Here is a 21,700-nt window from a genome sequence, read left to right on the forward strand (position 1 = left end):
AGTTGCACGATGCAAGGCTAACTCCAGGATGTTGAATGTCTCCACAATGCGACGGCAGCTTCAGTTCTACTAGGTCTTTCTTAACGAAATAATAAACACCCTTATAGAAATAAAATCAGGATTTCTTTTAAAAAACTCTGTAGCGATGGTTTTGTTTTCTCTTTATTTGGTCGCTTTTTCCTTCACCAACCCCACTAACCCCCCCCTTCTTTCAACCTTTCCCTCTCTTTTCTTTCCCAGCAACCAGTCCACTCTCCCATTGGCCACAACTAACAAGTTACCTCATTGGTCAAAACTTTAACGAGATACGGGGGAAACTTAAACTTAAAAGTAAACCAACCTATTCAATTGCTTCAAAAGAAAATGCATTAATGACATTACAAATCAGGAGCTATTGATAACCTTAAATTTAATACAATGAATTATAACAAATAAACTATACTTGGTTTTAGCAAGGTATTACAATACTAAATACACTTTGATACAACAGTCATACAACAAGTAAAACCCGTGAATCCAATGTGCTCTCACATTTCCATATCATAAAAACTCATGTAATATACAGTGTAATGTTTATGATCACTATGTTTGATGTACAGTTACAAGGAGACATGGCATTATACCCTGGGTTGTTTGAACAGAATGAGCCTTTTTCTGTATTGTGAAGACAATTTGCCGCGGATAATCTGAATGCACTCATGACTCCTTTCTAAGGCACCAAAATAGATCGCTTCCCCAAAGCCTTACAGTAAGTGTATTTTAAATTTAGCTATATTTGGAATAGAACAAGGATTTAGCCCACCTGACCCAGATTGCGATTAAATGGAATTTTTTGGATTGGCAATAACAACAGTAATTGTGTAAAGGCAGGATGCAGGGCCGGTTCCAAACGAAACAACTACAAGTGTGTTGTTTACTTCCTCAAGACACAGCTAGGAGAGCCAAAAACCTTCATACCACTGGTTTACTTATAGTTGAAGACTCATCTTTGAGTATAAAAGTGCATTGAAATTATTAGGAACTGTGCACACTTTGAGAGGGGTGGACACTTGGAAACACCAGTAAGACCCTCACTCAAACCCTGTATTTTTTTTGTCTTATATTCCACCCACAAATCCAATAAATTCTATCAATGCTTATGAATGTATCAGAGTATTTTTGTGTCAGGTGAACAGTTTTGTCCTCACCTTTAGTTAATCATTTTCCGATAAACTCCAAACTGTTATACATGGGTGTGATATGCTTTATATTTTTCTGTAAGAATTCAATTTAGCCATCGGAAGAATCCCACAAGTGTAAAGGGGGTATTTATGGAGGTTGACTCATTTTGAATACGCTTTGGACTGTATGCTATTATCGGAATAATCATATTTGATTTACCCAAACCTCACTCGCACTTATAACAATTTCCAAATCCTCCACAGAAAAGAAAGAAAATAGGACAATTAATAAAAAACATACTTTATAGTAAGGATAATTAGTGGGATAGGGCCATGCGATAGCTTTTCAGCATTTCGTGAGTCAGAATAGGCTTTTATTAACCTTAATCCCACCAAATCACTTGACTGTCACGTGGCTCAGCAGACACACTTAGTAGTGTGTGCCAAGAAACCTACTAGAAACACATGACATGGATCCCATTAAAGTGGTCGGAGAGAGAGAGTGAGAAAGGCAACCGCCCTTGAGAAGGCCTTGTTGACTGACACATCATTAGGGTTTGGGCTCATTTTGATACATATGGGATGGTTCAAAAAAGACATATAACAAATATCAGACTTTCAAGAACTTCCATGGACGCTGCACATACATTCCAGTAAAAGTTTTGGACTCATATCATTCAAGGGTTTTTAATTTGTACTATTTTCTACATTGTAGAATAATAGTGAAGACATCAAAACTATGAAATAAACACATAGGAATATGAGGTAAGCAAAAAAGGTAAACAAATCAAAATATATTTTTATTTGAGATTCTTCAAATAGCCACCCCTTGCCTGATGACAGCTTTGCACACTATTGGCATTCTCTCAACCAGCTAATTTTACATTTTAGTCATTTAGCAGACGCTCTTATCCAGAGCGACTTACAGTTAGTGAGTGATAGATTATTTTTTTTATAGGTCCCCTGTGGGAAACGAACCACAACCCTGGCATTGCAAACGACATGTCTACCAACTGAGCTACACGGTACTATAGCTTCATGAGGAATGCTTATACATATGCTGAACTTGTTGGTGTTTTCCTTCACTCTCGTCCAACTCATTCCAAACCATTTCAATTGGGTTGAGGTCGGGTGATTGTGGAGGCGGGTATTGATGCAGACTCCATCACCTCCGGTCAAAAGCCCTTACACAGCCGAGGTGTGTTTTGGGTATTGTCTGTGAAAAAAAATGATAGTCACTAAGTGCAAACAGATGGGATGGCGATCGCCGCAGAATGCTGTGGTAAGCATGCTGGGAGTTGCCGAATTCAATGAAATCACAGACAGTGTCACCAGCAAAGTACCCCCCACACCATCACACCTCCTCCCGTGCTTAATGGTGGGATTCACACATGCGGAGATCATCTGTTACATATACCACAAAGACACAGCGGTGGAACCAAAAAATCCAAATTTGGACTCATCAGACCAAAGGACGATTTCACAAGTACATTGCCGTGTTTCTTGGCCCAAGCAAGCCTTTTGGTGTCTTTAGTAGTGGTTTTTTGCAGCAATTCACATGAAGGCCGATTTACGCAGTCCCCTGAACAGTGATGTTGAGATGTGTTGTTATTGAACTCTGTGAAGCATTTATTTGGTGCAATCTGAGGTGAAGTTAACTCTAATGAACGGATCCTCGCAACAAAACCTGGGTTTCATTCCTGTGGCAGTCTCATGAGAGGCCAGTTTCATCATAGCACTTGATGGTTTTTGCGACTGCACTTGAAGAAACGCTCAAAGTTTTGAAATGTTCCGGATGAGATCTTATGTCTTAAAGTAGTGATGGACTGTTGTTTCTCTGCTTATTTGAGGTTTTGCGATAATATTGGACTTGGTTTTTAAAATAGGGATCTTCTGTATACCACTCCTACCTTGTCACAACACAACTGATTGGCTAAACATAAGAAGGAAAGAAATTCCACAAATTAACTTTTTAAGAAGGCACACCTGTTATTTGAAATGCATTCAGGTGACTACCTCATGAATGGTTGAGAGAATGCCAAGAGTGGCAAAGCTGTATCAAGGCAAAGGGTGGCTACTTTGAAGAATCTCAAAGAGAAAATAATTTTGATTTGTTTAACACGATTTTGGCCACTACATGATTCCATATGTGTTATTTCATAGTTTTGATGTTTCACTATTATTCTACAATGTAGAAAATAGTGAAAAATAAAGAAAAACCCTGAAGAGAGGGTGTCAAACATTTGACTGGTATTTATTTTAACGGAGATTGTTTTACTTATCCTCATACAGTGTGTATCTATATCACAAGATTAACAGTAACACAGTATGTTAACGCCGGGTTTGTGTATTTCGCTAATAATATCAATTTGATGTTCGGTTTGGCTGTGTAATGTTGGACATTGCAGTTGAAGGCTGAAGGCTATATGCGTAGGCATAACACTATGTTCAGATACACCATTGCCTCCCTACTGAAAAACAGGAAATCACCCCTTTGCACGTATCTGCATGAAAGCAATTTAAGACCAGAGAGAGGTCAAAAGTTACAACAACCAATCATTGCTCAATTTCTCATTCCTGTTTCGAAAGACCTTTATAAAGGAGATGGCACACACACACACACACACAAAAACACACAAACACACACAACACACACACACACACACACACACACACACACACACACACACACAAACACACACACACACACACACACACATCCCCAATCCCCCTCCAAAATAGGAAACCCATCCTATTCCATCTGTTGTCTGTCACTGTCACTTAAAATGGAAATATGTGTGATAAGCATGAGAGGCGTCAGGTTGAATGACAGGGGTGCAAACAAACAGGGTTCCCGCTGTCACATTACCATTCGTCAGGCTTCACATCCTGCCCTCGGCAACAGGGAATTCCCTGGCGTTCAGGACATTCGGAGGGAGAAGAGATTTGGAAATAGGCAGAAAGATCCCAACCCTTAGCAGCTTCGAGAATTTGCCTGCCTGCCTCGACATCTGCCTAACACATGGGTCAACCCAGAGGCAGCAAGGGTCCCAAATGGCACCCTATTCCCTATAGAGTGCACTACTTTTGACAGATCCCTATGGCACCTATTGCACTACTTTTGACCAGGACCCGTAAAAGGTTGAAAGGGAATAGGGTGCCATTTGAGACGCACCAGAATAAAAATCACCCAGCAGATTAAACAGAGAAAGAATATTGTAATAAAACCTGAAGCTGTGGAGCCTAATACATAATAAAACAAGACAGGTAAATGGTGGAGAAATATATATTTATATGTATGGAGAAAAATATATTAAAAACATACGGTCGGGAGTTTGCATTGACGAGACAAAGCTATATTTCACTGTGCTCATTTGTTATACCGTGAATGTGTTCTCAAGTCTGGCATTCCCATTGTTGCCATAACTTCAGCAGGAAGACTATAATCGCTTGGATTTCCTACCGTTTTATGGTGTAGGGTAGGTGAGGCGGTAAGAAAACATGTATAACCTCATGTGACTGGGGAGGAATTTGAGTTTTTGGGTGGGAAAAAAAATCTCACAAGCGACACGGATAACAAGCCTAGCTGGCTTAGACATTTCTAACACTTTCAGCACCATTCACTGGCCAAAACAGTGAGCTGGAACCACAAACCCCCATGAAAGTGTGAATTTAGCCGATACAAAAAAAGACACAAAGCATATACAGTATGTGCAGCTTAATAAGTGAGAGGTAATATAGAGTGAATGGCTGCTGTTTGAGCAAAGGGAACACTGACTGAAAGTGAGTGTGTTACTGAATGTGCTAATGTGTTAATTTCCCATGAAGCTAAGGGGTAGCTATGCCACTGGATGGGCCGCAATATGTTGGCAGAGCCAACTGAGAATGGCCAGGCAGGTGTGGTGCCTGCCTGTCAAAGCCTGCACAAACAGAAGCTGAGATTTCTCCGGGGATCAACATGGTCTCTCTCCCTCTCACCCTGTACTCACAAACCCCCTATCCTTACTGTGTGCTTTCTTTCTCTCTCTCTCTCCTCTCTCTCTCTCTCTCTCTCCCCTCTCCTCCCCCTCCCGCTCCCCTCCTCTCTGTTCCCTCGGCTGTCCCTCTCCCGTGTCTGTTCTGTATCTGTCTCTCTTTCTCTGTCTCTCTCTCAATTAACAATTTCAATATAATTCAATTTAAGAGGTTATTGGATGGGAAACGATGGTAACATTGCCAAAGCAAGGATAGATAGTAAACAAGAAATAAAAATAAACATAAACAGTAAACATTACATTCAGAAGTTACAAAAAATAAAGACATTTCAAATGTCATATTATGTCTATATACAGTGTTGTAACAATGTGCAAATAGTTAAAGAACAAATGGGAAAATAAATAAACATAAATATGGGTTGTATTTACAATGGTATTGTTTTCACTGGTTGCCCTTTTTTGTGGCAACAGGTCACAAATCTTGCTGCTGTGATGGCACACTGGGTATCACCCAGTAGATAAGGGAGTTATCAAAATTGGGTTTGTCTTCGAATTCTTTTGTGGATATGTGTAATCTGAGGGAAGTATGTGTATCTAATGTGGTCATACATTTGGCAGGAGGTTAGGAAGTGAGCTCAGTTTACCTCATTTTGTGGGCAGTGTGCACATAGCCTGTTTTTTGAGAGGAATGTATGGCAGCATTCTCAACAGCAAGCTAGCTCACTGAGTCTGTACATAGTCAAAGCTTCCTTAAGTGGGTCAATCACAGTGGTAGTATTCTGCCACTGTGTACCTCGTAGGGCCAAATGCCCCCCCTCCTCTCTCCTCTCTGCCCGTCTCTGTCTGGCCTCTCTCTCGCTCGCCTGTCTCTCTCACCTCACACCTCTACCCACTCTCTTACCTCGTCCCCCCGTCTCCCTCCCTCTCTCTCTGGGAGCTGAGAGGGATTATTCTATGCCAAATTGGTGCATTTCATTTCCAAACCACCCCTCCTGTTCTAAACACACCTGGATGGATATTATCTCAGAGGGGAATAACTGTAAAGTGGTACAGATCTGTCACTGACTCCTTTAAATGAATGGCATGGTTTAAACATAATATTGATGAATACAGTGTGTATTTTCATTTTCACTACTGCTTATGAATTGAATTGAAAAAGTATATATAAAAAATTGTATTTTAATAGACACATTCCTTGGGTGCTCTACCTCCACACATGCTTTGAGATACTGTCAAACAGAGGCTCTGGTTGAGTTCCAAATGATACAGTAGTTGCATATGCTTAATCCTACAGAATGGGGGATGGAGGGGCATGTCAGTGGATATTCTATTTTTCAATTTTCTGAGTAAGGACAGTTGGAGTTCCGCCAATATGCACAGGGATGAATGACCCAATTTGACTAGCAACTGAGCGCTGGGAGGAGGAGACAGGGGCTATTTAAGTGTTGAATGTATTTAATGTTTGGAAAGATAATTGACAGATTCGGATTCTGAGGCCGGGAGGTGTTGATGTGGCTGGGGTGTGTGTGTATGGGACGGGCAAGGTGCGTAATAGGACATCAGATAAGGAAAACCACCAGGATGAACAGGTTCTTTGTATAATCAGGTAATATATTCCCAAATCTGGCTCCGCTTGGATGTGGTATGCAAGTGATGAATTTAGCACTGAGGCTTTGGAGTATGTTATCTGGATGAGCTTGTTCAATCTTTTTACACTGATGGTGCTGAAACCACTATGTTTTTTTTTTTTACATATATTATGGAGGTGAATTGTTTGTTGCTGTTTTTTGCTTTTTATTAAATCTTTTTTAAAGGTTGCTCTCAGTGTAAAGAGCTTTGTGATTTACGTCTGGAAATGAAAAGCGCTCTACAAATATCATTCATTATTATTATTGCTCTAGCTCCCTCTGCTGCACTCTGAAGAAAGCATTTCACTTCATACTGAAGATATTGGTTTCTGACGACAAGGCCTACAAACCAGATTACTCAGCTCCATGGCTCTCATTGTAACGATCCCGCAGTCTGAGTCGGGTCCTGTCTGTGGACTAGTTTTTTTCTGCTCGGGATTCCAGTTTCCCGAGGGTTTGGAACGCTCCGGGGAGCTCTCTTGATTTGGACCTGCATCCCATCAGCAATCTGCACACCTGGTCCTGATCATCACCCCTTCTTAGGCTCTGGCCTAACATCCATTCCTGCCGGATCGATAGCCATGAACAGCAGGTTTACAGAGTATAGCGGAGAGCTTTGAGCGTTAGTTTTGTTGTTTTGCACCTTGCTTGGTTTGTTGTTTACTTACCTCCGTTGTCCGATCTGCAGTACGAACCTTCATCCAACCTCTGCCCGGTAGTCGGGGCTGCCGAGCCATGATTGGATCAACCACTGCACCCCCCAACAACAATCAAGCCCGCTGTCCTGGATTATTAGCATCACTCTTGAATTTGTAAATAAACACTCACCTTCGCCTCAACTTATTGTCTGGTCTGGTTTGGGTCCTGGCTCTGTAACTCGTGACAGAAACGATCCGGCCAGTAATGAACCCAGGGACCTGGACTCTGTCTCGCCATGCCATTACCATAGGAGAAGATGGTGGGACATCATAGCACGGAGCTACAGGAGATCGCGACATTGAAACTACCTAGAGGTCCAGAACCAGGAAGTGGGAATCAACCGGCCTCAATCTCGCCTGCCGCGCCTGAAGGGTGTTTCCGTGAGCCAATTGACGGGATAAATATGAGGGGGAGCTGGGAAGATGCGTCCTTATGCAGGTGGGTTAGTGTTCGATCTACAGCCCATTTATGCCACAGACAAGAGATAGTTTGTGATTGAGTTGTGCGTGGTCGAGCGCTGGAGTGGGCTTAGCCGTTGGGGACATACAAGACCCTGCATGGCTTCATACAGGGACGAGATGAGGAAGCTCTGAATCCGAGGGAGGGAAAAGGGCCTCACCAAGGAACCAGGAGATGTAAGACGGGGGGAGAGGGGGGAATGAGGGGGGCTAAGGCGGGAGAGCTCAAGGATGAGGATCTCATCCGAGCCTAGTGAGGAAGTTGGCAGCCTGGTCTATTCGGTGGATAATCGAGTCCGAGGAGAAGGAGGGAGAAGAATGGGGGTCCGGTCCAGTCGATCAGTTTCAGTTCAGTCGGGTGGGGGTGGACAGAACACGCGATCATTCTCCACCACAAAGGATTAGTGGAGAGGTCTTTCCCGATTGAACCCAGTGCAAGTGGGGGGCACGGAACCAAGGAGGAGCGGGTCAACATAGACGTAAGACCAACTGCTGCCTCTACTGTGGTAGCTCGGGACATTACATCTCCACTTGTTCCCGGCGTGTCAAGAACTGCCCGGCTCAAGAAAGGGGAGGATTTAGGAGACAGTTTCAACCTCTCAGTACCCGTAGACCTCCGGCTACGTGAACAGGAATCAGAGAGAAAGACGATTCAGGTGCGACGGAAGCTTTCTTGATGCCGAGTTGATGGAACAGCTGGGGCTTTCCAAGGAGCAATTGCCGGAAGCCATTGAAGACCACTCTGAACGGCAGTAGTCTGGCACGTATGAGATGAGGACTGAACCGGTTAAGATGCTGTTGTCGGGGAATCATTCGGAGATGATTTATTTCATTCTGCCGCCTTCCCATGTCTCGGTCCTTGGATACCCCTGTGAAGGAACACAATCATGATTGGGTGACGGAAAAAGAGCGATGTATGCTAAGTCAAGACTGCGTATTCGGGTCCAGTCAGGTGATTGAGGTAAACCCCCCAGATTTGTCCCTGGTTCCGAGACATATCACGATTTGGGGGAAGTGTTCAGTAAGCAGAAGGCTCTGTCACCTCCCCACCGACCATATGATTGTGCCATCAACCTGTTCCCTGGAGCCGTCTACCCCAAGGGAAGGTTATACAGTATCTCCCGCCCTGAACGGAGGCTTGGGAGACCTAATCAAGGAGTCCCACGGTCGCGCTCGCCATCACCCCCTGGGGGGCAGGATTCTTCTGTGTGGGTAAGAAGGATGGCCTCTTCGAATTGATTATCGGGGTTGAATGAGATCACGGCTCAAGAACAAGTATCCCCTGCCCTTGATGAGTTCTGCGTCGACCCTTACAGGGTGCTACGGGTGTTCACTAAGCTAGACCTACCAATGATCACATGGGGATCAGAGAGGGAGAATGAGGTAATAACCGATGGAAGATCAGGTGATGCCGGAGACCAATGCTCCAGCGGTATTCCAGAGATGGTGAACGACGCCCTGAGAGATATGATCGTCCCTTTGTGTTTGTTTACCTGGATGACATTCTGATCTTTCAAGGAACCTTCCGACCACGTCCCAGCATGTCCGGCAGGTTTGCAGCGATTGTTGGAGAATCGCCGCGGAAGGAGAAGTGGAGTTAGCCCACACACATCGGGTAATATTCAGGGAGAGATTAGGATGGACCAGGAGAAGGTTAGAGGTCTGGAATGGGCCCAGCCCGGACGAGATTGCAGCTCCAGAGATTTTTGGGGTTTGCGAATTTCTACGCAGATTATGGGATTAAGCCGGGTGGCCGCTTCGCCGCTAACTGCCTTGACTTAATAGGAACTCAAGTGGAATCGGAGGCGGATGAGGATGGGATTTGAAGAGGCGATTCACCAACGCACCGATTTCTCTCAACCGAACGGCCCGTCAGTTCGCCGCCGAAGTGGACGGTCTGATGTGGGAGTTGGCGCCATCCTGTCGCAGCGATGCTCCACGGACAGTAAACTCCATCCCTGCGCCTAACCGTGCGCGCGGAGAGGAATTACGATGTGGGAACCGGGAGGGGTGAAACTTGCCTTGGAGGAGTGGGGCCACTGGTTGGAGGGGGGGACAACCGCCATTGTCTGGACTGACCACAAGAATTTGCTTACTGCAATGGAGACGCCTCAACTCCCAGGCAGGGGTGTGTTTTTGGAGATCAATTTTTCCCTGAGCCCGACCGGATCTAAGAACGAGCGGACGCCGGAGTTCAAGAGGAGGAGGGTGGGTCAAGACGAGACAACCTCCCCCGGAACTGGTCGGGGGAGCTGTTAGGTGGAAGATTGAGGAGGAGGTGATGGCGGTGGACGAGCGTCCCGGTAAGGCACCCGGCCGGTTGTTTGTGCTGAGGGCGCTGCGGTCCTCAAATGGTCCACGCCAGAAGAGTACCTGGCGTGGCTCGGACGAGGGTCTTCGCAGACGTTTTGGTGGCTCGCCATGGCCGAGGATACTCGGGTTATTTGTGGTAGTGTGTGCGCAGAATAAGGGTACCAATGCCCAGCTGGAAACCCCCCCTCCTATTCCCGGCGACATGGGATCTGGCCTGGACTTTGTCACTGGGTTGCCCGCTTCTGAGGGGAACACGTCTTGACTAGTGGACAGATTCAGCAAGTTCGCCCACTTTGTGCCACATCGCCAAGCTTCCCCCGCCCGAGACGCGAGATCCTGGTTAGGGAGGTTTTAGGGTCCACGGGTTGCCAGGATCTCGCTCCGACCGTGGCCCTCAGTTTACCTCTGCGGTCTGGAAGTCCTTCTGTTTGGCCATTAGTAAGTATAATTGGTTCACCCCAATCTAATGGTAGGCGGAGAGAGCCAAACAGAAGATGGAATCCACGCTACGCTGCCTGGCCTCTTCCAACCCCACCTCCTGGGTCTCCAGTTGCCTGGGGCTGAGCATGCCCACAAATCTCCCAATCTGCCACTGGGATGTCTCCTCAGTGCCTGTATGGCTACCAACTCCCTTGTTCCTTCTCAGGAGAAGGAGCTCCGGTGCTCGTTAGGCCATATGCCGCGCACCGGACCTGGCATCGGGCAGAAGGGCACTCCAGAGTTTCGGAGTATAGCTCAGGCGAACGCGAGATCCCCGCTCCCACCACACCATCGGAGATAGGGCTGATGGCCACACGGGATCTCCTTTAGGACTGAGCAGGAAGTGTTACAAGTATTGGTGCTTGTGGTGGAGAAGGTGATAACCCGGTGGAGTTGACTCAAACTCCCAGGAGCCAGAGTCATCCCACCTCTCATGTCTCCTGCCTCAAGCCGCTTCTCATGTGCCTCCTCCGCCCCCCCCCCCCCTCCTCGGATGATCGGAGGTGGTTGCCTACACGGTGCGACGCATATGGATTCAGACGGGGGGCGTCAGTATTGTGGACTGGGAGGGGTATGGTCCCGAAGAGAGGAGTTGGATCACGGCGACAGATCCTAGATGCTGACCTCATCTGAGACTTCTAGCCATGGCGCTCCGGACCGCCCGGTGGCGCCTGGGGAGGGGGGGCACTGCAACGATCCCGGCAGTCTGAGTGGGTCCTGTCTGTGGACTAGTTTTTTTGCTCGGGATCTCCAGTTTCCCGAGGGTTTGGAACGCTCCGGGAGCTCTCTGATTTCCGCACCTGCATCCCATCAGCAATCTGCACACCTGGTCCTGATCATCACCCTTCTTAGGCTCTGGCCTAACATCCACTCCCTGACGGATCGATAGCCATGAACAGTAGGTTTACAGAGTATCAGTCTAGAGCTTCTAGCGTTAGTTTTGTTGTTTTGCACTTGTTGGTTTGTTGTTTACTTACCTCCCTTTGTTCCATCTGCAGTCACTGGTCCGGAACCCATCCAACCCTCTGCCTGTGGTCGGCGTAGCCACGATTGGATAACCACTGCACCCCCAACAACAATCAACGTCGCCCGCTCTGCTCCCTGGATTATTCAGCATCACTCTTGAATTTGTAAATAAACACTCACCTTGTTCAACTTACCTCTGGTCGCTTCTGGGTTCTGGCTTTGTAACTCGTGACACTCATGACAAATCGCATGTAGTACCATAGTAACCCCTTGATAAATAGATCATGCCTTCATCAGGCTGTTTATCTAATTATCGCAGTCTTGGGAGATGGGAGGTTGATGTGCTGGATTGATATGGTGACATGAAGCCATTGACCGAATAATGACTCTGAGGGAAAGATCATCAGTGCTGTGCACAGATAAGCCACACTGATAAAATTAATTGATTCAAGCCAGGGCTAAGGACGGATACAACAAGCAGTTTCAATAGCTGTGTAACCACCCGTCCAACTTTGCCTGAGACCAAAGATTGCATGCCCCCCGGGTCAATGCTAGGTTTTAGCTCAGAGGGTACAGTCATGGCAGCAGGTAGTCTTCTCAGTTAGCCATATGAGCTCAATGTTTCGACACCCAGGAAAGTTTGTAATATCATTCATTCCAACTAGCCAAAAGATTCCAGAAAGAAGTCTTACGTCTATAGGCATAACCTTGACTGCCATAAGCCAGTCGGGAATTCCACCTTCCATCTCCCTCGAACGCCCACATAGTTCAGATTTCCAGTTGGCTAAAGTGGGGTCCCTAGGCCACTCTGCCATGTCATCAGGTCTCAGCCTGCCTTACAGCAGAGAGGTGGGGAGGAGGGGGCGGCAGTTGGGGTTGAGATAGGTTGACCTTGGCTTTGACTGGTTTGACAGGTCTCACTTCCAGAGGCCACTGGGCAGCTTCAGGATTTCTTATCTCTCATTCGCCTGCTGCCTGGGTCTCAGATCTACAGCCCTGCCAAGGTGGGGTTGGGAGGAAATCACATTATAGATAGCTAGGACTTTAAAGGAAGACTGGAACACATACTGACCCCATAATGCAACTGGGTCAGGGCTGTATCTGGGTTTGGGTTTTTCTTAGCCAAGTCGTAAAGGAACTCATATGTTGACAGGGATATGATCCCATCCTTTACTGCCTTTCAGTACGTGTGGATCTGTCAGAGAGCGAGAGAGAGAGAGAGAGAGAGAGAGAGAGAGAGAGAGCGGGAGAGCGAGACGCTCACATGGATGAATAATGAATCTAATGCTTTATTACTGAAATTCTTGGACCATTTATTTTAAACACATTGCGTGTGGGTGCACGTGAGCCTGTGTGTCTGGGGTAAAGCAAAGATTTTTTGGCTGAGTTTTCGAGTGCCGCAGCAGTGGGGGACAAAGCTCATTTTAAAATGTTAAAGATTAGGAGGCACATGATCGGTGGAGGCCTGCAGGATAAGGGCCTCACAGCATGCACACTGGGGGAAGCCCTCTCCTCAACAGCTTAGCCTCCTTATCAACCCCTCTCACATACAGAGTAAACAGGAACTGAGGGTCGGCTGCCATAGGCTGCCATAGACCAAAAACATGAACAAACACACAAAGGAAACTACAGTGTGTCAGTGTATGTCTACGCCAGCCAACTCCAGCTCAACAAATCCCAGTGCTCTGTTTCTCCCCTTGACTCCTACATTGAAGTTGAAATTAGATGCAGAATGTGGATGCTGGTTATTTTCATCTTGTGTCATCCTACAAAGAGAAACAGAGGAAAGGATGTATATGGGGAAATAAGCAACATTTGCAGATAATTGCATTGGATAAGACAGGTCACGATCGCTCGATCATCGTTAACATACTTCAAGACATTTTATACCTGTTAGTGAGTCTTATGACTTTTAGTCCTTCTAAACAACTTCATTTGGTTTCTGCCATGTAGGATTTGGTATCATGGGATCCGCAGACACTTGAGCCTCACAAGATTGTTGATTACAGGGTTATGTAGATAGAGAAGGTATAGTTTGGCGCTGTGGGAGGAGTTTGAGGAGTTTGCATGCGCACCGGGCACTTAAACCTCCTCAACTTTTCTGTACAGGTGATATCCGTCCTCATGAGCTTTAGTGCTATTTAGACACTTTAACTACCTCCAGAAATGATTTGTTCTGCATCGCACTCAAGTGTATTTCGCGAAATATGCGTTCGATAAAGTTGAGTAAACCTCCATAATTTTCTCTCTCCCAACTAGGCGGGGCCCGTGGGAACCCTGCAGCTTTTGCACATACAGTAAAAAGCAGGCATAAGCCCCCACCAAAGACGAATGTAATACACGGCAGCGTCCAATAAATCCATCTTTGGTTTAAATACCCTCCATTTGAGATTACGACAGGCCATTGCACATTCTTTGCATGCCTTCATGTAGGGAGGATTACGCCAGTACCCTATCATTAGTAGAGGTTTCGCGATGACAACAGAGACTTAGCTAGCTGCGCTTAACGTTTGATGTGGGGTGGAAATCTTTTTGTGACATGGCACTCTGGTGACGGGTTGATCTCTCGGAGAAACTGTGCAAATCATTATCGGGCTGGATCCTAACTTGAGATCTGCTTAACGTGGACTTTTGCTTAAATCATACAGGGATCTCAAGTTAGGATTTGGATCTATGAGACTATGTGGGTAACTATGTGGCTAACAACATATATTTTTTCCTGACAATTCATCTGTATGACAATTTCTTTCTGTTCTAAGTTGATAGAGCTAGATGCACTATAGTTGATGTTTAGTAACTTTTATTAACTAAACTTACGCTAGCACGTAAAGCTCATGAGGATTTGGATGTACTCAAATCATACCCCCAGTTCACATCCTATCACTGATATTGTAAGCAACCCTGAGTTGCTCCACCAATTAACTCAAGAACAAAGACCTGGCTTGGCATATTTGTGGTGATGAAGTTAATGGTGAATTGAGGTTTGGCAACTTCATTTGGTCCTAATGACACTCAGTGGGTTTAGTGTGACTGGCATCTCTGCTGGGTGTAGTGGCACCCTATGACTTCCAGATGGCCTTGTGGACACCACTGGTAAACAACACCAAGTCAACACCTTGAATTATTGTCAGATAAGAGGACAAGTATGTGCATTTAACCATTTTTCTTAAAGGTCACAAGCAAATGATGAAGAAAGTGAAAATAAAAATATTCATCAGGTTATTTTGATTTCCTTTCTTATGAATGACAAAATAACACATCATCACCTCGCCATCACCATGTTCTTCTGGCCTCTGTCGTGCCCTGGTGATTATTGGTCACCTAGTATGCCCTTGATGGCAACTCGGCCGAAGTCTGGGCTTGTGCCATCTTCAGTTGGCATGGGGGCATATGGAGAGGTGGGTACCTGCAGTGCTAGTCAGGTCTGTCCTGAAGTGTGATAAGCCGGTGCAGCCATAGGTTGCCCTCTGAGAAGAAAGATTTAAGAGCTATGTGAACACATCCCAGCTCCAATGTTGACAATAAGGGTTTCTCTCAATTTTCAGCTTGAGAAAGAAACATGACAGTGTTCCTCAATGTAGGCTATACCATACTGTATACGTTGTACCATGTCTGTACCACACATAGTATTTTTACACTGTTAAGTTGTCTAGCACAAAAAAATATGTCATGGGACGAGTCTAAATAATGCTCAGCTGGGTCATTTCTCAAAGGAATTCCCCATGATTCAATATAGTGAACAGCACATGATGGAAATAAAAAAATCAATGGAGGGCATCTGTGGCCGCGAGATAAGTACCCCAGAGAGCGTTAACAATACCAAAGCTAGCATCTAATTAATTAAAGCTAGCCACAACCACTACCGAAGGCTAAATAAGCCACTACTGGTTGTTCATATTTAGACAACCACTGCTACTGTCACTGTCTGCTTCTCCAAAGAACAGCGGGTGGAATATTATGGTAGGTGGCCTATTTCTTCTAAACCAATGTTTATACTCACTATACAGGCATGGGATAGACGAGCGCATTATTAGGGCAAAGTCAAATAAGCTGAACATCTGTTTTTATACTGTTCCCCGGGTCCCTGCTCATTTGGGCCATGATGTAATCAATAGCACACTTTGGGAGTGTGTGTGTGTGTGGAGTGTGTGTGTGTGAAGGTATTCCCTCTGAACTACACAGCTGGCCGCCTGCACTCAGGGCCAGCCAGGCGAAGTTACCTAGCGAGCTTCTGGAGTTACACTCTTCCGTAACTCCCTGAAACGAACACCCAAAAAAGTATTGACCCTATGAATGAATCACACCTTTTTTTTAAAACACAGTCAGTTTGCCTCAGTGTTCCTACACCTGGAAGAGCAGTGTGTGGAAACAAGGCAACGACTGGACAAATACACAATACACAATGCACAATAGAAAAATACACAATACACAATAGACAATACACAAGACAAAATACACAATAGGCAATAGGCAATACATAATAACAATACACAATATACAATACACAACATGGTTTTGGTCTGGTTTTTTCATACTCCAAGTAGGCTTATGTATTGTTAGTTCTTTTGTTGTGGTATACCACTGCTGCTGATAAACACAAGAGAATCTCCATTAAAATAGATTTTTTAAACTTCAGACTAGGTTAATCTGGGAAGCCGACCCTGAACTTCATAAAAAGAGACAGGTTTGATATTACTGATATTTTTCATCCATGTTTGCACATGGAATATCTTTGACACTCATCTCCATCTGTTGTTTACAGGAGTACATGGACGCCAACAAGTGCATCGAGGAGCTACTCAAACAGCTGGAAGAAGAGCGGAGGAATGTCAGAAGGGAGGATCCTCGATCATGCGTTTGACAGCGCTGCTAATTGCCAATAAATATCAACAGCTGAACGCAATCAATTCCAATGAGAACCTGCCGAACAATGTTGTTAAGTTTGGGAAGCTGAACAATGCTTTGTGTGCAGTCTTGGTGAGAAAATGCTATTGTGAAGTGATGGTGAGGACAAGGGTGCTAAAAGTGGGGAAAGACAAAGACGTACATTCAGTATTTCAGTTTTGGAGTTGGCTGGGGACATTTTATGGAGACAATGGGGATTTGGAGAGGCCAAACTCATGACCCTGGCCTCAAACCATCCTTAGACCCTTGAGTGTCACACCGCCCACAGAAAAGAGAGACAATTTTTCAAACTTCACCCCCATTATCCTATAACTCTCCATGTAATAGAGTTGGTTTCCATCCAGGACCAATTTCCCCCTGAGCGAGCAGGGAGGCCCGGGAGAGGGGCCTCTGAGTGGACCCAGGGTGGATGGTGGGGGTTAGAGGTTGACCGCTGACCAGGGTCTTTGCTATGGCAGGCGGCTTCAATAGAAGGGTAAGGAAGTGGTGTGTAAAGGAATGATTGTTTGTCCCCCAGTCTAACTCACACCACTTTAGAAGAGGAGACCCTTCCTCTTTTGACCAGCAAAGTGACCTAATAACAGGTTAGAGGGGCCGGTTGTTATTGTGTGGACTGGCCCATGGGAGCGGTTGGGGTCTTCTCACTAGGGGCTGTTTGGAAGCCATGAACTTGCTTAGACCTGGAGGGACAGTGGGGAAGGGGGGAAATAGTTAGGGTGGCTGACCCAAGGTTTTAGTGATAATTGTTTCGCTTTTGCTCAGGATTTTTAATTGTGTGTTTGCGTACATTTTCTGTACGAAAAAAATGATATTTAAGTCATAATGATTATTTTATCTATTAACATTTTTTCTTCCAGTAGCTCATATAGATAATCACTTACCTACAAATACTTAAAACCGATCATGCCTAATTAAATATTAAATTATGGTAATAAACCTCCTTGGAATAGACAGCTACGTGACAGACCTGACAGACCAGATCCTAGGGATTGTGTGCTTTTCCTCGGATGTTGCTGATAGTGTTAGTGACAGTGATAAATGACTCCACACATTTTTTGTTGGGTGAAGCAGAAACTCAGGAGATAAAAGACAGGCACGCCTCCTTCCCCTTATTAGGCTGTGTTTACGGCTACATATGAGAGGACTTACATTGTATTCCTCCTTTTTCCTGGGAAATGGAGGAATCAATCCATCAAGAAGATGGAGAGAGAAACGAATTGGATTCCAAATTCAGGGCTTGTTATTTTGTGTATGACCCAATGCAAGCATATATTTATACAGTTATCACATTATAGGGTAGTATTACACAGACGTAGGATATTGTACCTGGTTTCAATATTATGTCTAAGGCGCCATGCCATACTTTATTGTAAATGACCTTTTGTTTGATATTTTTACTGCATTGTTAGGAGCTAGTAACACAAGCATTTCGTGCAGCTCTATAACATCTGCTAAACTGTGTACGCGACCAATAAACTTTGATTTGATGCTTATTTCACTTATCCCTCCACTTATACTGTGTTTTCTAAATACCCGTCCATATACCCCTCAAAATACCCATGAAGAGAGGCATCAAGTCATGTCAAACTGTGTAGAAATTGCAGGAAATGCGTTTTAAAATGGGACTGATAAAAAGTAGAGACTCAGAGCTAGAAAAATGTATATCATACACTACAGTTGAGGAACAATGGGAAAGTAATCTGCTTTGAAAGTTGATAAACCCATCCTTTAAGGATTCACATGTGAGGCTATGTACTAAACAACCAGAGATTTCAAGACTAAAGGCTGGTTTATACAACGGGGTGTCAGGAAATGTAATCTGGAGTGCCAGAGTGAGTGGGCCAGAACTCAGAGCGTTGTCAGATTGGCTGTTCAGGGAAATTCGAGGCTTCGCTCTCAGAGCGCACACTGGACGTTGGCTAGCTTGCTTGCTACAGGGTGCCTTGCAAAAGTATCATCCCTTGGGTTTTCCTATTTTGTTGCATTACAACCTGTAATAAATTGAATTTTTATTTGGATTTCATGTAATGGACGCACACAAAATAGTCCAAATTTGTGAATTGAATTGAAAAAAATAAGTGTTTCAAAAAAATTAAAAAAAATAATAACGGAAAAGTGGTGGTGCATATGTATTACACCCTTTGCATGATGAAATAAATCTGGTGCAACCAATCACTTAAGAATAAAATAGTAAAAATGTACCTGTGGACAATCAAGTGTCACATGATCTGTACAGATCTCAGTATATATAACCTGTTCTGAAAGGCCCCAGAGTCTGCAACACCACTAAGCAAGGGGCACCAACAAGCAAGGGCACATGAAGATCAAGGAGCTTCCAAACAGGTCAGGGACAAAGTTGTGGAGAAGTACAGATCAGGGTTGGGTTATGAGCAAAAATATCAGAAACTTTGAACATCCCACGAGCACCATAAATCCATTATTAAAAAATTGAAAGAATATGGCACCACAACAAACGCAAGAGAGGCCACCAAAACTCATGGACAGGCAAGGAGGGCATTAATCAGAGAGGCAAAAAGAGACCAAAGATAACCCTGAAGGAGCTGCAAAGCACCACAGCGGAGAGTGGAGTATTCCATAGGACCACTTTAAGCCGCACACCCCGAGATGGGGGTTTTACGGAAGAGGGGCCAGAAAAAAAGCCATTGCTTAAAGAAAAAAATAAGCAAACACGTTTGGTGTTCGCTAAAAGGCATGTGGGAGACTCCCCAAACATATGGAAGAAAGACCGGTCAGATGAGACTAAAATTGAGCTTTTGGCCATCAAGGAAAACGTATGTTGGCGCAAACCCAACACCTCTATCACCCCCGAGTACACTATCCCCACAATGAAGCATGGTGGTGGAATATGCTGTGGGGACGTTTCATCATCAGGTACTGGGAAACTGGTCAGAATTGAAGGAATGATGGATGGCGTAAATACAGGGGAAATTCTTGAGGGACACCTGTTTCAGTTCAGAGATTTGAGACTGGGACGGAGGTCACCTTCCAGCAGGACAATGACCCTAAGCATACTGCTAAAACAACACTCGAGTGGTTTAAGGGGAAACATTTAAATGTCTTGGAATGGCTAGTCAAAGCCCAGACCTCAATCCAATTGAGAATCTGTGGTATGACTTAAAGATTGCTGTACACCAGCGGAACCCATCCAACTTGAAGGAGCTGGAGCAGTTTTGCCTTGAAGAATTGGCAAAAATCCCAGTGGCTAGATGTGCCAAGCTTATAGAGACATACCCCAAGAGACTTGCAGCTGTAATTGTGCAAAAGGTGGCTGTACAAAGTATTGACTTTGGGGGGGGTGAAGAGTTATGCACGCTCAAGTTCTGTTTTTTTGTTTATTTTTGTTTATTTTGATTTAAAGTGGTAGGATGTTGTGTAAATCAAATGATACAAACCCCCCAAAAATCCATTTTAATTCAGGTTGTAAGGCAACAAAATAGGAAGTTGACGCAGTGAAATCATAAACACTCTATTGAAATAGTTACTTGTATAGTGGAGTGTTTTGTTTAGACATGTAGCTAGCGTAGCTAAACAATGAACCATAATCCCAACTCATAACTTTACTACCTGCATGAATCTGCAGGTAGCTAACCAACCAGGTTCAATCTTAGTTAGCTAACATTAGGCTATAACTAGAATGCAAATGGCTATGAGATATGAATAATATTACTACACAGATCATACACGTAACGTAGCTAGCTAGCTAGCCAGCTAACGTTAGCTAGCTAGCTAACAGTACACTTTAACTGAAATGAAAACAACTTCTGATTAAATTAGAAATGTGTAATATCTGAAAATGTAGCTAGCTAGACTCTCTTACTCATATACCAGCTCATATTATAGACAGAAGCATGCTACATGCAGACCAACGGACTCATCTCTAGGCATGTCAGCCACTCATTATTCAGCCAATCAGGCTAGGGGAAGGTTGGTTTTATGGCTAAACCAACTAGTCGTAATTTAAAATTGTATTAGCATTTACAGATGGCATACAAGTTTTTTTTATTAAGGCACATGAAAGTTCACATGTTCAGAAGGCATTTATGCCCCAAAACGCATTTTGATTAAAAAAAGTTACGTAAATGGGTTGTGAAGAGTGAGGCGAATACGCAGTTGTCACGCCTGACTCAGGGGACTTGTATTTGTTGAGTAGGGTGTGGATTTTCTGTGTTGGGTTTGGCTATGTTGATTGTCCATGTTAGATTCTAGTATGGGTAGATCTATGTTGGCTGTGTGGTTCCCAATCAGAGACAGCGTTGCTCATTGTCTCTGATTGGGGACCAGGATGGACTTGGGAGGAGATGAGAGAGAGTCTGGAAGAGGGATGGAGGAGATCAGGGGAGAGACAAGCCCAAAACATTTTTAGGGGGGCTCACGCCGTGGAGACGAGGAGCAGGAGGCGGGAGAGCGGTTCAGCGGTTTAGCAGAGGAGGGCCAGATTAAGGGGGTCATTGGTTCAGAGGGAGCAGAAGGAAAGTGTAGAGGCACGGAGAGGAGCTGGTTAGGCAGCAGAAGGAGCGGGGGTTAATGGAAGAACCCAGTCCCGGGCCCGCACCCAACCAAGTGGTGGGTCGCCAGCCCGGTCCGGCCGTTGTCCCGCACCCACCAGTGGTGCGCGACGCCAGCCGGTCCGGCCTGTTCCTGTTCCCCGCATCAAGCCCGTGGGCGCGCCGCCAGTCCGGTACGGCCCGCCCGCTCCCCGCACTAGGCCAGTGGTGCACGCCGCCAGCCCAGCCGCCCGCCTCCTGCTCCCCGCACCAAGCCAGGGGTGCGCGTCATCGCCCAGTCCGGCCCGCGCTGCCCCCCGCACCAAGCCAGTGGTGCGGGGTCAGTCCGGCACGGCCCGCGCGTTCCACCGGGGAGAGGCTCACGGAGCAGAGCAATCCCTCCACCGGGGTAGTTAGCTCCGGTCAGCGGCACTCCAGGTCTCGGGGTCTCCCACACCAGGTCCAGACAGGGGCTTGGTACTTCGGGGAGGAAGGAGAGAGGAAGAGGGCCAAGGTCAGACCAGACCAGGGGTGCAACGGGAGGTGGAGAGAAGGGTGGTCACACCCGAGCGGATCCGCCGAGGCGGAATGCCCACCCGGCCCCTACCCTGT

The 21,700-nt window shown here is 45.5% G+C and overlaps 1 protein-coding gene across 1 annotated transcript in view; it reads left to right on the forward strand.

Moving 5' to 3' along the window:
• The window catches only part of LOC121537649 (nck-associated protein 5-like), a 145,016-nt gene that overhangs the window by 20,951 nt on the left and 102,365 nt on the right, over window positions 1-21,700 (forward strand). Inside the window, 1 exon segment of the mRNA XM_045215814.1 lies at window positions 16,441-16,506. Within this exon segment, the coding sequence (XP_045071749.1) occupies window positions 16,441-16,506 (66 nt within the window).

This window comes from Coregonus clupeaformis, unplaced genomic scaffold, assembly GCF_020615455.1.
Source record: "Coregonus clupeaformis isolate EN_2021a unplaced genomic scaffold, ASM2061545v1 scaf0525, whole genome shotgun sequence".
NCBI lineage: Eukaryota > Metazoa > Chordata > Actinopteri > Salmoniformes > Salmonidae > Coregonus > Coregonus clupeaformis.